This window comes from Balaenoptera physalus, assembly GCF_965194825.1.
Source record: "Balaenoptera physalus genome assembly, chromosome: 18".
Classification (NCBI taxonomy): Eukaryota; Metazoa; Chordata; class Mammalia; order Artiodactyla; family Balaenopteridae; genus Balaenoptera; species Balaenoptera physalus.
In genome coordinates, this window is record NC_138899.1 from 2,700,544 (window position 1) to 2,716,450 (window position 15,907).

Sequence of the window (15,907 nt, forward strand, 5' to 3'; positions counted from 1 at the left end):
ATCTGTGGAGGCCCAGTGGTTCGAGACCCAAGTTCAGAACCACGTTTCTGCATTTCAGAAAATGCAACAGACGCACAATTCCCCAGCAAGTTCTGGGACTGGCTGAGCGGTTTGGAAAGAAGGATGACTTTGGAAGTTTGGGTTCTGTGTCCTTTCATTTATGCAACGTTGAACAACTTTAAGTAACTCTTGGTAATGTGCTATTTGGGGTGGTAAATGTTTATGTGATGTAATGTATAGCTTGTCAGTTTATTTTTTACTTTGAACTAACATAACTGTAGGGAAAGTAAGGAATCCTGTCTGTAATCTCCGACATGCCTTCTGTTTTTGAAAATTGGCTAAAGATGCGTACTTAATCGACCCAATTTATATTGTGAGGTTGCACCGAAGTCCACATACTGTGAAGAGCATAGGTTTTCTTGAATTCCTGTCCCGATTTGGGGCTGTTTCATACTGGCAAGAAGTGTGGCCATCTTCCTCAATATCCCTAATCGGGCCACTGGGTCACGGATGCTCGCAGAGGAAACTATTTCTTCTTCTTAGTGTCTTGTGCTCACATGGCCTAGATCTCCATTCTCTGACATCCAGCCTGAATTGTCTTTGCCTGTCTCTTCACACGTTCATTTTCCTTTCTTCCTTCACGGGCCATCTCAAAGCCAGAATCACAGTCTTTCTGAATTGCAGCCACGTGTGTGGACCCTAAATAATATTCATTATGTTAAGAATAAATTTTATTTATTTTTGCTCCATGAGGGCAGAGACCGTAATTAAACCTCGAGTCTACCTTTGCAAAAAGAAACCCAGTTTTTTAAGAGATGCTTATGAAAACCCATCGTCAGACTGTCGATTGCACAGAAAAGTCTCAGCATCTTGCGCTGAAACTGCCACCGTGAGCTCTGCCTACACACCTCCTAAAGGGGAGCCTTGACTGATGTCTGCTCACAGAATCTCAGCGCTGAGTGAGGCTGGTTTCTCCTTCCACCTGCCCTTGGTCTGACTTGCTCCTTCGTCCTCTGCAGGGAGAAAGAGGTCTCCCAGGGTTACAAGGTGTCATCGGGTTCCCGGGAATGCAAGGACCTGAGGGGCCGCAGGGACCACCAGGACAGAAGGTGAGCTTGGCTGTCATGGGCGCAGGGGGTCGGGGGAGTGGACTTTAAGATGATCTGTGTTGCTTTTGTGACGAGTGGTCATCGTGGCATGTCTGTCTGTTCCAGGGTGACACCGGAGAACCAGGACTGCCGGGAACTAAAGGGACAAGAGTGAGTACGGTTGTCATTAAGTTGGTAATGACTGTGGGTGGGATCTGATACAGCGGTGCTTCCGGGGGGGGGCTCTTCACCCTCCCCACCCCCAGACAATCCCGAGGGGCACCCTGTCCCCTCCTTCCTCTGTGCCCCCCTCCCTCTGCCTCTGTCCTCGGAGCTCAGACAGCACGTGTCCTGGGCACGAGGGCCCCGGATGGGTGGAACCCGCGTCCTCGACCTGCAGCTCTGCCCCTGGAGCTGCTCACTTCTTGTCCTTTGTACACATGCTTTCTCTCCTCTCTCCTTCCTCAAGGATTCCTGCAGGCGTATTTAATTGAGGGAGGGGGGATGACACGCCTACAGGTCTTTGAAGAAAGATGTCTTCATTTAATCTGAAAAGTGGTAACGTGTTCAGAGCTACACTTCCTCTTCCTTCTTCAGAGTCTGCTTTCTTTGCTACTCCCATTCCTGGGACATGCAAGCAGGGGGACCTTTGAAAGTACAAAAATAGGAAGACACTGTAAAATGTAAACATTTTAATTCTGTTATTGTTACTTAGTGGAAAGGGAAGTGTGCCCGGTAACCTGCCTTCCTGGGTCTTTAGGGCACAAGATAGGGGATAACATTGTAACTGTCTGGGATGGAGAATATCTGGATTTCAGCCAGAAATAACTTTGATTTTCTTCCCTCAGTTCTGATTTATGCCATACACTCTACTTCCCAACTGTTTGAGATTTTAATGTAAATTTATCTATCTATCTATCTACCACCTAGAAATTACAAAGGATGAAATGAGGGCAGAGTTATTTTGTGGGTGTGCAGCCTTGATTTTAGAAGTATTTAATCGTCAGCTTTTGATGATGAAGAGTTGCTACTGAAACGCCAGGCCGTCTGGCTCCCTGGGCTAGGCCCTAAGATGCCTCCTTCTCTGCTTAGGGTCGATGTTCCAAATGTCAATAATTAGGGTCCGACATCCTCAGCCAGGGGGATGCAAGTGGAAGGAAATGATGTTCTCCCACACTCAATGAAAACTTTTTCATCTCCATCCTTACAGGGACCCCCAGGAGCATCTGGTTACCCTGGAAACCCAGGACTTCCTGTATGTATAAAAAAGGCACCTGCTTCCTTTATAAGACGTTTGATGTGGGTTATGGCAACATCAGTGATTTTTCTGATTTGGCTACTTGTTCACCTTGTTATTTGCAGGGCATTCCTGGCCAAGATGGTCCTCCAGGTCCCCCTGGTATCCCAGGATGCAACGGGACGAAGGTAAATTTAGAACCGGGAGCCTCCCCGCTTGGCGTGCGTTTATCTAACTTTGCACCTGGAGAAGTCAGGCAGAGTTGTCCCGTGAACACAGTTTTAATTGCCACAGTTGGAAAGTTACTCGGCTTACACCTTTCTTTATTTGGTGAGGAAACACAGTTTTCCCACGTTTAATGTTCAGGAAAGACATCGTTGTGCCTTTCTATTTAGTAGACTTTTATTCTAAAATTGCCTTAACCACTAAATTTCTCACCTATAATCTATTACTAAAGCAAATAAGAAAATGCTATTATTAATTCTTGTCTCTATTAATTAAATTCTCAAATATTATATTTCTTCTATCATGAAGCAGCACTGAGCAATATAGCTTGTAACAATTTTTAGAAAATGATTTTCACCAACAAATGAAGCATGCCTGAAGGGTAGGATGGGGTAACGGATGGGAGCACGGCCCTTGAGAGTGACTGTCTTCTGTCCCCCCAGGGTGAGAGAGGGCCTCTGGGGCCTCCAGGTTTGCCTGGATTCGCTGGAAATCCCGTGAGTATTGAGCTGTTATGTAAGAATTTCTTCGGTGCTAATTTCTCTCTTCTCATTCCATTGCCTTTCTTTTCCTTTTTTTGCCCTCATATCATAATGCTAATGTTGTTTTGAGAAAAACAAAACTAATGCCAACTTTTTCTTTTCTAGGGACCACCAGGGTTACCGGGAATGAAGGTACGTTATTTTATTTTACTGGATTCATTCCAGGCTTCTGTTTAAAACAGATGCCATAAAAATAACTTTACTTTAAATCACTTTGGTTGATTGATTGCCTATTAACCTATTTGTCTAAACTCTACTACATTAAAAGAGTACTTAAGTCCTATACACAGACTTAAATTTTAGAATCTAAAGTTTCAACACTAGGCACAATTTCTGCATAGGAAATAAGCAGTGATGGGAAGCATGGTGTGATGGGAAATATTAGTGATGGGATGTGAGTCCCTGATGCTCCTTGTCCAGAACCGTGGGTGGGGCTGCCAACAGGACTCTGCAGAGAAATAGAACCAGTAGGACGTGCGTGGGGATGTTTGTGTATTATGTGTGTGCCATATGTATACAACATATACATATAAGGATAGAGTGAGTGAGTGAGAGAGGGAGCTATAATTAAAATATATATAATATATTTTACAGATTATGTAATACATAATATAATATATTATTGTATATCAATTATATTATATGTTGATTTATATTATATATAATACATAATATTATATATTTTAATATTTAGTTATATACTCACTTAATTATATATTTCAATATATAATTAACTAAAATATATTGAGATAAAATAAATTCCTTATTTTAAGGAGTTACGTGATTGTGGGAGTTGGCAAGTCACAATCCGTGGGGCAAGGATGCAGGCTGGAGACCCAGGGAAGAGCGATGGTCCAGTTCAAGGGCTGTCTGTAGCCAGAGTCCGCCTTCCTCACGGGAGTCCGTCTTTTTTCTCTTAAGGCCTTCAACCCATGGGGTGGGCCCCCCACTGTGGAAGGTCATCTGCTTTACTTCAAAGCTACTGATTTAAATGTCCATCTTATTTAAAAGTACCTTCACGTCAACCTCAGACTGGTGTGTAACCGAGTATCTGGGTACTGTGGCCTGGCCACGTTGACACCTAAAACATATTCTCACTGCTTTTCTGAACATGATCGTGCTGGGTCTTTTCTTGAAAGATAATCCTTCTGTTGTGAGAACAGCCTGTGGTCACATAGCCTTTGGACCAGAGACCGGGCCCCTGTCTAGAACTCCTCCTGCCTGGGGGCCCGTCACGTGAACGCATCACACATCCTTCTGTTCAGTGGTCTACACGTTCTGTCCTGGTTGCAGCCCCCTAATGCTGGTCATTAAGACAAATGAACCCAGGAGACGGCCGGTCTGTTTATTCCAAGCTTAGACAGAGGCTAAACCCCAGACTTGGGCTACATTCTCTTTACATAAATATCAGTATTTGTGACCTTACCTTATTTTTCATCCCTTAGGGGGATCCAGGTGAAATACTTGGCCATATACCAGGGACCCTGTTGAAAGGTGAAAGAGGATTTCCTGGACCCCCAGGAGCACCTGTAAGCATTTGCTAAATAATTACGAGCACATGCTGAGTCTCCTCCTGGTTTGCATTTTAATTCTTTTCTTTCTCAATAAATTATAGGGTTCGCCAGGACTGCCAGGGCTGCAAGGTCCTGTTGGCCCCCCGGGATTCACTGGACCACCAGTAAGTTTGGGGGGGAATATCCCTCGGAGGCATTCAGAGAACAACTGTGGTGAGGCGTGAAAATACATAAAATGGAAAGAAAACTTTACACGGTGGCGATCTCTCTTAATTTGGATGTGAGAATGAGCGTCTATCTTTTAAAAAAAATTTTTATTGGAGTATGGTTGATTTACAGTGTTGTGTTAGTTTCAGGTGTACAGCAAAGTGAATCAGTTATACATCTAAGTATACCCACTCTTTTTTTTAGATTCTTTTCCCATATAGGCCATTACAGAGTATTGAGTAGAGTTCCCTGTGCTCTACAGTAGGTGCTTATTCGTTATCTATTTGAGCTTCTATCTGAAGGGGTGTTTGATTGGCACTTATGGTCCACATATCCCCAGAGCTGTGGGAAAAGGATGATAATAGTACCTCATGCCGAGACATCCCACAGGGACAACATGTTGAATTTTCGTGGGGCTGCGTGGATGTGAGCACATCCTGTGAGGAGGGGATTCAGAGATGGACAAGGCAGGCCTTGCCCTGGACCTTCCCTTGTGGCAGTGCAGTCACAGCAGAGGGCCTGCTCTGTTGGGGGCTGTGGCCCCAGACCAGGCTGTGAAGAAGCTGCAGTGTCTTTGGGACAGAGACTAGAAAGTGAGCATCAGAGAGAACCTCCCAGGAAGCTCTGCTCTGACATCAGCCGTCCCTCACAGCTGATGACCCTAAGGACGAGGGTGGCATCAGTTCCTTCTACTCACACATTTTGGGGGGCACAAGAGACTTAATATTAACAGCACTTATTTGTCGAGCGCCGCATTTACTAGGAATGAATGATGTGCCTGGGTCTGCCATCCTCACTCTAGCCTGCCTGAGAGTGCTTGAGAGATTTTCAGGCTTATTTTTTAAATTTACTCTTTTTTTAGGGTTCAAATCCAGCAATTCTTCTATCCATTCCTGCCAGATGTAACCTCTATTATATTCTTGTAACGGACTCGTTTTCATGAGGAAAGAATGACTAGTTTTTCCTTTTTAATGATTATAAAAAGCATTCTGAAATTTTGTTGCAAACACAGGAATTTTGGGGACTTCATACCATCTACCCGCTTAAAGAATTCATTTAACTTTTAAAGATCAGCAGCAGTTTTCAAAGTGGGCAAACGTTTCCACACTAGAAATGCTAAGGCTTGTCGAGGGTTTGGCTGGTTTCATCCACTGTCTGATAGCCCAGCAGATGCTCAGATCAGTGGATTCCACAGGCCAACCCCTAAGATTTTGAAGGGTTTCCATCCCTGTTAATAATTGTCCTGAACTAATTTCTGGTTACTTTGCCAGTTCTATAGCACAGGAAAAATATTTAAATATTTAACAAATAAATTATCACCTTAACCATGATATCTGAAGATAACGTCAGTACAAAAAAGCATTTAAAACTTACCAGGGTTGTGAACTATATTTAATTAAAATGCTCTGTCCTACAGGGTCCCCCAGGCCCTCCTGGCCCTCCAGGTGAAAAGGTAAAGATTATTTTTCATTTGTCTTTCTTTGACATTAGTATAAGACTATCGTGAAATTTCTGTAACTCATTTTTTACAACTCTGTAAAAAGTTTTGGGAAATTATAATTTCTGTATCTATCTATATATTTATCATCTGTCTATTCACCTATCCATCAATCTGTCTAACCTGTCTATCAGTTAATCTACTGATCTATTGATCTGTCAATCTATTGATCCTTCCTTTCATCCATCCATTAGTTATGGAATCATTGATCTCTTCCTTAGTTTTTTAAAGCCAGAGTCTAAAAATCTTAAACTTTTTAAAAAAGGTTTTTATAGGATTCTTTTTCAATAATACTTAAAAAAACCTTTTTATAGACATTGAATACAACATGATCACAACTTTCTTGAAAGGATTATGTCATTGTGAGAAGAAGCTATTGCCTTAAACGTACCATCCTGTTGCATTTCACGTCATGTTTGTTGGATGATTTTGAACAAAGTAAACAATGCTAATAACGGATTCTACTTTTTAATCAACAGGGGCAAATGGGCTTGAGTTTTCAAGGGCCAAAAGGTGACAAGGTGAGTGCTCTTTGCTTGGGGGAGTTTTCTTGGTTAAAATCCCAATTCTAAGCATGATCAGGTTTCTGCCTCTGGACCTCCTCTTGGACGCTCATAACCATGGATACCCTTCTCTGAATGTTCTTGAGTTTGTTAGTGTTTTCCCTGAAGGCACGGCTAGAATTCACTGAGATGACTCTACGTGGGATCTGACCCACAGACGCAGATGCAGTGAGGCCATTTATTCCACTTCTCTGTTCATACATTCAATCAAAATGTTCTCAGACCTGGACTTTAGTATCAAAAGGTCAAATTTAGGACCTGGCTGTTAGTAGCATAACCATTATGTTAAACCCTGTAGAGACGAAAGCCATCGTACCAGAGTTGGGAGGAAAGAACCTTGGAGGCAGGGATGCACAGGCCAGAACAGGCAGCCTCCTCCTGCTGAGAAAGGATGAGAGGCCGGCAGTGGGTCCCTGATGCTCTGGGGATCTCTCTCCACCGCCTCCCCTGGACCCGACCCACGAAACGGGCACCAAGTGGCCCTTCTTGGAATTGCGGCTGCACCTGGCCCAGGGCCCAGGTGCTCAAGCCGGTGTAGACGACGGCCAAGTGTAGTGGAGGTCCGGGCAGAGGTGGGTGAGCCCTGGCCTCCACTTCCCACCCTAGATTTCCACCCAGTCTTTTCATAAACCTCACAGTAAAGTGATTCTGCAGTTGATGCCGTTGAAGTTTTTGAACCTCCTTCGTCGTGTGATGGCTCGGGTTCCTGTATTTCCCGTTGTACCCGGCAGTTAGGATTCTGAGGAAGAGATCCCTGATGCTGCTTTTTGGTTTACGTAAAGAGACCTCCTTTCCTCCCAGGCTCTACTAGGCGGCTGGTGTGCCTTTCCTCCGTGCCATCAAATGTGACAGACCAGCATCTGTGTCCCGGCGTGTATACATGCGCTGTCTGTCTACATGTGTGGTCTGTACATATATGCACACATCCATCTGTCCTACAGATGTTCAAGTTCCGTTGTTATGGGGTGACCCCTGAGCGGGGAAGCCTCCTCCTGGCTTTATATCCTTAGTGGGCCATCTTCCTTCTGAAACTTAATTTTCTGCTGAGGCAAGTACAGGCTGGAACAGAGTGCAATCACATTTTCAAAACAGATGTTCTCTTCTGGGCTTTTCCCTCGTCTGCATTTCTCTTCCCTGTATAATTACCTTTATGCCTAATTAATCCCAAATGTTTGCATCGACAGGGTGATCAAGGGGTCAGTGGGCCCCCAGGAGTACCAGGACAAGCTCAAGTTCGAGAGAAAGGAGAGTATGCGGCAAAAGGAGAGAAGGTGGGACAGAGTTTGTTCAGTGAACGCTGGCTTCCTAACTGTGGACAGATTCCAAGGCATAAAGAGAGACTGGGTCAAAATTCAGTTTCTCTGGTTATATTCGCCCTGACCTGAAAACAGGTTTTTATAGACCACCCATCCCATAAAAAGTGAGCTTCTTGAGGGCAGAGGCAGCTGGACCTGGGTTGGAGCGAGACTGGTTTGAGGCTGACCCTCTTGTGTGAGGGTTTCTTAAATGCACCAAGGTGGGGAGGGGACGGCTGGGACACAGGAGGGAGAGGGCTGAGGGTGGAAGGAGGCTGCAGTTGCCGTGGGTCAGACGTATTAACTCTGCCCTCCTCACGTCCATAATCCAGTTGATGGCAGGAAGTGGATGCTGCAGACCAATGTGAATTTCTTGGTTACTGTATCAGGAAAAGGTGTTTCTTCCCTTTTACCTGTTCCATGTAGCGTATAAAACTGATACAGCCACTACATTGTGCTAATCTTGCCCTCTTTTGAAAATTATTTTAGGGCCAAAAAGGTGAACCTGGATTTCAGGTAAGGACTGAAATCTTGTTTATCATTATTATTTTGTGGGAAAGACCATAATGTGTTCCACCTTCAATGGAATGCTTACTTAATTTGATAGTTTATTTGAATATACGAATGACTGTAACGCTTTCTCTTTTTGTCTTTTAGGGGATGCCAGGAGTTGGAGAGAAAGGTGAACCCGGAAAACCAGGACCCCGAGTAAGTGCTTTCAAAAGTCCTGTAGAGAATGGACTTGAGGACACGGGGAGGGGGAAGGGAAGCTGGGACGAAGTGAGAGAGTGGCCTGGACATATATACACTACCAAATGTAAGATAGCTAGCTAGTGGGAAGCAGCTGCCTAGCACAGGGAGATCAGCTCGGTGCTGTGACCGCCTAGAGGGGGTGGGCTAGGGAGGGTGGGAGGGAGACGCAAGAGGGAGGGGCTATGGGGATATATGTATACATATAGCTGATACACTTTTTTATACAGCAGAAGCTAACGCACCATTGTAAAGCAATTATACTCCAGTAGAGATGTTTTTAAAAAAAAGCCCTCTTATTCCTGATGTGAAATCATTTCTCCTGCATTCCTAGAATCACAGGTTCATAGGAGCATAGACTGAAAGAGATTGTAGGGGTCTTTTCTCTGCTGAAGAGCCTTTCTGAAGCCCTGGGAACAGGAATAAGGAGGTGGTCACCATTAGAAAGACCCCCGGGACGGCTGAGGCCCTTTGCTATTCAGATGATCCCCCCCTCCCCCGCCCCCGATCAGACAGTGCCCCCTGCCGGCCCCTCACTGAAAGCCACCTGTCCACCTGCTCAGAGCACCAGGCACCCTTCGCGGCCGCCTCCCAAGCCCGCTGGGAGCTCCGTCCCGAGCCCAGATGCTCAGGTGCTTCTCGTGCCCTGAGTGCAGTGACAGGAGACCCACCCACCTCCAGCAGCTGAGGCGGCTCAGTTTCTACCCTGAAACGATGCATGGAAACTTCTGTTTAAGTGAATCAGTGATGTACCGTCTGCCAAATACTCACTTGCCGATAAGAAAACTTCTCTGGTGTAGACTCGGCTGCCAGATGTAATGATGTCTTAGAAGATTTGGAGCTAATCAACCTCCAATTTTTTAAATATTGAAAAGTCTTCTTCTATTGTTGTAACTCTTTTAGTTCATAGTTATTTAACGTATCTTCCATGATTTGTGACTGTAGCTTGGCCGACTCACCCAGAGGATTCATACAACATAGTAACTTGTATTTGATTCAGACCCTTGGTGTTGGAGCATGTTTACTATTATTATTTATGCACTACTAATATTTAAATCTTTATTGTACAGGGAAAACCAGGAAAAGACGGTGAAAAAGGAGAAAAAGGGAGTCTAGTAAGTATTTCTCTGTGATTTTGTAAAAGCAAGCTGTTGCCCTCACTTGCTGACGATTGCTGTTGCTTTCTGTTCCATTTTAGGGGTTTCCGGGGGATTCGGGGTACCCAGGACTCCCAGGCCGAGAGGGTTTAAAGGTAAATGGTGACCCTACTTTGAATTTTTGCCTTCATTTTGTTCAACCTAGAAGTTTTTTCTAGAATAAAGGACCATGCACTCAAAGAATAAAAATTATTTATGCTCCATGTGAGGAAAAACACAACCTAGTGGTTCTGTTTGTGTGCATAAATTTTTAAAGAAAAAAATATAAAATGTTCCACTCATTTAAGTTTTTATGTGTTTTTTGTAGTAGATTAATTTTCCCTGATTATGAAACAGAGAAAATGCAGAAACATATAGAGGAGAAAAGAAAGCCTGTGTAATTTTTCTATTACCCACTCAGAAATGGTCAGAGTTAATAATTGTCCCATGTACACACACATACATGAGATTTTTCAAAAATGGTATTGCATGATATATCTTGCTTTTTCCCTTCATGACATAATGAGGATATATTTCAACATCCATAAATGTGGTTATACATCAACGCTTCTGATATCCATACCTTTTACGGCATGGTATGTAGACCGTTAACACATTTTTCTCATTTACTGCATGGTATGTAGATCGTTAACATATTTTTCTCATTATAAGTATCTTTATCCACTTGTCTGATCATCTCCCATCATAAATTCCTAAAAAGTATAATTTTGGGGTTAATGTTTGACCCTTTTTTGGGGAAGCTTTGGCCATACTCAATAAAATTGCCCCCAGAATAGCACTTCCATCACCCTGGGACCCTTTCATTTGACAACTGTTTGTTATGAAACTTTAAAAAATATTTGCCAATCAAATACTCAGAGAAAACTCATTGTTGGTTTATTCTTCTCTTTTAATCATGAGACTAGGTAATGTAAATCTCTACTAAAAAGAGAAATGGATTTGAAACATTCATCTTTAACAGTAGGGAGAGGACCTCAAGGTTGGTTTATCGAAGCCAGTGACAAAGGGAGAAATCCTTTTCTAACACTGTAACTTTATGAGAAAGTCAATTCTTGTAGATTGTAAAAGGTAAATATGTTTAGAATATATTAGCTAAGATTTTTTTAAGCTCCCATAGATATTTCTAAAATCTCTTCTTTTATTCAAATTAGAAAAATCAAAACATCTAATTCTGGTTTAACACCTGAGGTTAAAGGCTTAGCTTAAAAGGAAAAAAAAAAAAAGAAAAAAAAGGGGAAAAATGTGCATTTGTGAAATAATGTGCATGTATCAGGACATTTAAAAGTGTTGTTATGATACTTATATAAGAACATTAGATATAAAAGGATTGATTTCTTTGAGTTTTTCATCTAATATGGGTTAAATTAAGCCTCAAAGTGATGAGAATTTATCCATCCAATGTTTTCAAGTCATGCTGGATTTTAAGGGGAAAGAAAAAACCATAAGTATCCTTTTATTATGACTTCCAATGCAGAGTTAGACAGTCTTACACCAAAATCCTCAAATAAAATGATTTCCTTAAGAAAATACTTTTAGCCACAGTAAGCTTTCATATCATTTTATTTCATTTATTTTTTTATTGTATTGAAAAACCACTGTACGGGATTTCCTGGGCAGTCCAGTGGTTAAGACTCCTTGCTTCCACTGCAGGGGGCATGGCTTTGATCCCTGGTTGGGGAACTAAGACCCTGTATGCCGCAAGGTATGGCCAAAAAAAAAAGAAGGACAACCACCATGTACGAATTCAACTTGCAAATGATTCTGTTGAAATTCTCTGAGAAGCATGAGCTCTTTTGTGATGTGAATAATTAGCCTTCCATTTATGTTTTGTAGAAATCTCAATTTTCGGATGTCACACATGCAAAGCAAGGGGAGATGTATGGATTTTGGTTGTAATAGTTGCAGAGCACTTTAGACTAATCACAGTGAGAGATTGTAAGGAGAGGACAATCATGTTAGTGTACAGTGGGCACAATCTATTTTTCTAGGAAAAAAAAAGTTCAACCCTGCTGTTGGCAAGGCAACCTTCATAATTAAAAAATACAAGTAAAGTTATTTTTCTTTTGTAGGGAGACAAAGGTGAAGCAGGCCCTCCTGGCCCACCTGGAACTGTGAGTAACAGTGACATTTGCTGCCTGTGAGATCGTTTGAAAAGAGGGAAAGAGAGAGACGGGCTGGCCTGTCACTTAGACCACGTGCTCCACAGTGTTCCTAGAATTACGTTTTGATGTAGGGGGTGCACAGAATTTGAACCAATCATTTATATTTTGTATCGTGTGGCGTTTGGTATTTACTCGTTATTGTATTTGGACAATTTCTGCATATCTTTGACCACTAAAATTAAAAGAGTTGCACATGGATGAGAGTATTAGCAACACATTTTGAAACTTAAAAAAATAATGGTCTGTTAAGGAAAACGCTACTCAGAGAAACAGATCATCCATGATCTGTCTTAGCAAAACACTTTTTATTTTTTGCAAATAACTTTTGACTCCTTGTGCGTATACATATTTTTATATACTTGCAAGCCAATGTACGTAACATTTTTTCTTTTTAAAAATGAACATTCTTCACGTTTTCAAGTTGTCTTCAGATTGTCATTTTCAGAGCGCTGTGCGATAATTGTTGTAACCATTTTGCCCCAATTCTTTTTGGAAACAGTGAAATATGACCATTCTCTTGTTTGCTGCCCTCTTGCATGGGTACAGCGAGGTAGTGAATGTTTGTACGTGCCTGTGTGTGTCTGTGTGTGTTAGGTGAGGGATTTGAGTAATCCTTCCTTAGGCTGCATTTCCAGAAATAGGATTACCAGATCAAAGTATTATGGGACCTCCTTATGCTTTTAACACATCATATGTCATACGATAGATGATTCCATTTCCCATATTTCTAATCCAGCAGCTGCCTTTGAATAATCTTTTTTTACCCTAACCTCATCAGCAGACCTTAATAATACCCATCATTTAATTGCTACAGAAGAATTACATCTTAAGGGTAATAGGCAATATTTGATATGGTCCTTGTCTTCGAATTTCAGCAACTCAGAATTGGGGTGAACTGGTTCACTCCTTTTTAATGAGGCCACAGTGGCTTCTTCTTGCCCCATATTACGAGGACCTTAAAGAAGTCCCCACTTTTGACCATTTAAAAAAGTGAAGCATAAAACCTCTTCCAATAAAAAAAAATTTGAGCGTTCCTGTTACATATTGCCTGAGGAAATTTAAGGCAGTTTTTCAGATAATACTCTTTAAAGAAGACTATTCTTCTTACAGCTTGCATGGACTTTGAGAAATTCCATACCCAAACCTCAGAATTAATATGGTTCTAACTTGACTTCATTGGTAAAGCTCCTGCCAAGCAGATTATTACAAAAGGAAGCAGAGCTGCCTGGCAAAGTTCTCTGCAAGGAGGGCAATACCGGATATCCATTTTATGTTTTCAATACTCTCCCCTCCCCACTCTCTTCCCCTCCCTCTCCCCTCCCCTCCCTCTTCCACCACCATTTCTTCTTTACTTTCACATGTCTTGAAATAATAAAACGTGTTTATTTCTTCACCTGTGCTGTAATATACAGCACAGTCCCCTGCCATGCCACGCGATGATCTTTTCTTCTGTAATTCAGGTTATCGGCACCGGGCCCTTGGGAGAGAAAGGAGAGCGGGGGTACCCAGGGGCTCCAGGGTTGAAAGGGGAGCCAGGCCCCAAAGGTAATGTCCTTCCCTCTTTCTTTCCCTCCTTCTCCCTTCTCCCTTCTTTTCTCTCGTCCTTTCTTTTTTCCAACTTTGTCCTGCACTCATGCACATTTTGATAACACCTGAGCGCCATGCAGGACCATGTGGTGACCGAGTGCTGTTCAAGTTCATCTTCTGCAATCCCACTGGGTTTCCAAGAGCCCGTCTCCCTGCATCTCTGCAGTGTCAGGGGCGCGGCGTCTCCCCAAGTTCAGAGCTCCCTGTCCCCGGGACCGTGGGTACCCACGAGCACAGAAATTCACAACATAAACCACAAGTGAACCAGGCTCAGTTTGTCCCACTCTCTCTTCCTCCGTTTAGGTTTCCCAGGAATACAAGGCCCACCAGGCTCTCCAGGTGAGCATCCGTAAATTATTTTTTTAGAGTATTTGTACACCTTCTACGTGGTTTCTATCCTGAACATGTTTGTCCTCTGCATGAGTTAGATACTTGCATACAATGGCTAGCAATTTTGTTACACATTTTTCTAGCTCTGAAAACAACGTGTGCTCCTAGGACAGCGTTTATTTTGTCAGACAGGTTAACATGTAGTTATAAACATGTATTTCACAGGTGGGACTTCTTACATCTCTCATCAAGTTATCCTGTCTCCCTGCCTCTGATCTAACCCCCTGCCTTTCAGCCTCCTTCCGGCTGCTCCCGGGGGCACCGTCGGCCTTTCGGAAGACCTCCACCCGCACCCAGCGTCGTTGCTCTCCCTTGCCCTGTCTGGAATTGCCTTTGTTTCTCGGCTTGAGACCAGACTCAAGGCTGAAACCTCTTCTAACTAATCTAATCACCTCTCATCTTGCTTCTCGGTGGACTCCTGCGTCACTGAGCTTCTACTAAGTCTGCAGCTGTTCTGTGCTGGTTTTGCATTTCTAACGGATTGCGTGATCGGAGGCTGGGAGTTGCACTTCTCTGTATGTACAGATGCCTGTCTGTACACACTGCAGGCGTGTAATCCCTGGTCCTAGAGCAGAGGTAACAAGTGCTCGGCTTGAAACCCTCGGGTGCCCTGGAATTGACACCACACGAAGTGCTCACAGCTCTTACTGAAGGTTTTGGTTTTGTCTGTTTTTATTTTTAATTTTTATTTCTTATTCTTTTTTGTCAGTTTCTTTTTTCCCTTCCTGACAGTTCTTAAGTCCCCCCAGAACCCCTTCCTTTGTTTTTGCTGGAACAGACAACACCTGGACAACCCAGCGCCACTGTCTAAGATTCGCAGCAGCTGTGGCTCAAGGCCGCCTTCACTGCCCTGCGTGCCTCCTTTCTGCTAAAATTTTGGCATCTGCCCTTAAAATCCTCCCTTTTCTCTCTTTTCGACCCCTTTCCTCTCCTTGGTTGTAAAGCTTGCTGGACCTTCCAGCTGTTCTCGTGAACATGTTACTTCACGTCTCCTGGCAGCATTTGCAGTTCTACTTTCTAAAACCTCCTATCTGACCCCGTTAGTGTCTTAAGCCGTCGTTTTTAGAAACTGTCTTTGAAGTTGCTCTGGCCTTGTCTGCTCCTACCCGCTGCTGACTGCGGAGGCCCTCGGCCTCAGGTCCCGCCTCCCTGCCTCTCTGAGGGTCATCCTTCACCCTTCCTTTCCTTCTCCCACACCCGTTCTGGGGTAGGGATGGGGCTGGAGCCCCCGCGATGGCCTCCAGTTCCTCTACGTGCTGTGCTCGCAGGTTCAGCGACTCACAAGCTCTCACCTGGGACTCAAGTTCACATTTGGGGTTTGGGGGTCTGTCCATCCTTCCTCGGAGCTCCTTCTGCCCTGACTCTTCCCGTGTCACCTCATCCGTCTGTTTTCACGCCCCTGCACCTGTCGGCCGGATGCTGGGACCAGAGGCCAGCTCTCTGCTCTCCAGAGCACAGTCACTTCACCTGCAGCCTACTGGACCGTTGTGTCTCAAGCACTAGGTCAAAGCCCTTCTCGGCTGTCAGAGGGCCCTACGATCTTGTCCCCTCCAAACTCACAGCGGCTTAACTCGACTTCCCGTGCTCAGCTCTGATCTCCACCTGACTTCGTGCTCTTTCCGGGGCTGTCTTCCTTGTCCTGACTCTGCGCTTTAGCTGCTTCCCACGCACTTCCCACCCACTTTGCCTCCT

At 43.7% G+C, this 15,907-nt stretch overlaps 1 protein-coding gene across 2 annotated transcripts in view; it reads left to right on the forward strand.

Annotated features, from left to right (window-relative positions):
* Window positions 1-15,907, forward strand: part of COL4A1 (collagen type IV alpha 1 chain) — a 152,549-nt gene that overhangs the window by 94,608 nt on the left and 42,034 nt on the right. For both annotated transcript variants that reach the window (XM_082435260.1, XM_082435259.1), the window contains exons 3-20: window positions 1,020-1,109; window positions 1,215-1,259; window positions 2,299-2,343; window positions 2,451-2,513; window positions 2,994-3,047; window positions 3,198-3,224; window positions 4,538-4,621; window positions 4,708-4,770; window positions 6,231-6,266; window positions 6,791-6,832; window positions 8,059-8,145; window positions 8,659-8,685; window positions 8,827-8,877; window positions 9,990-10,034; window positions 10,118-10,171; window positions 12,146-12,187; window positions 13,699-13,783; window positions 14,129-14,164. In XM_082435260.1, coding sequence (XP_082291386.1) covers window positions 1,020-1,109; window positions 1,215-1,259; window positions 2,299-2,343; window positions 2,451-2,513; window positions 2,994-3,047; window positions 3,198-3,224; window positions 4,538-4,621; window positions 4,708-4,770; window positions 6,231-6,266; window positions 6,791-6,832; window positions 8,059-8,145; window positions 8,659-8,685; window positions 8,827-8,877; window positions 9,990-10,034; window positions 10,118-10,171; window positions 12,146-12,187; window positions 13,699-13,783; window positions 14,129-14,164 — 976 coding nt within the window. The remainder of the gene's footprint in view (window positions 1-1,019; window positions 1,110-1,214; window positions 1,260-2,298; window positions 2,344-2,450; window positions 2,514-2,993; window positions 3,048-3,197; window positions 3,225-4,537; window positions 4,622-4,707; window positions 4,771-6,230; window positions 6,267-6,790; window positions 6,833-8,058; window positions 8,146-8,658; window positions 8,686-8,826; window positions 8,878-9,989; window positions 10,035-10,117; window positions 10,172-12,145; window positions 12,188-13,698; window positions 13,784-14,128; window positions 14,165-15,907) is intronic.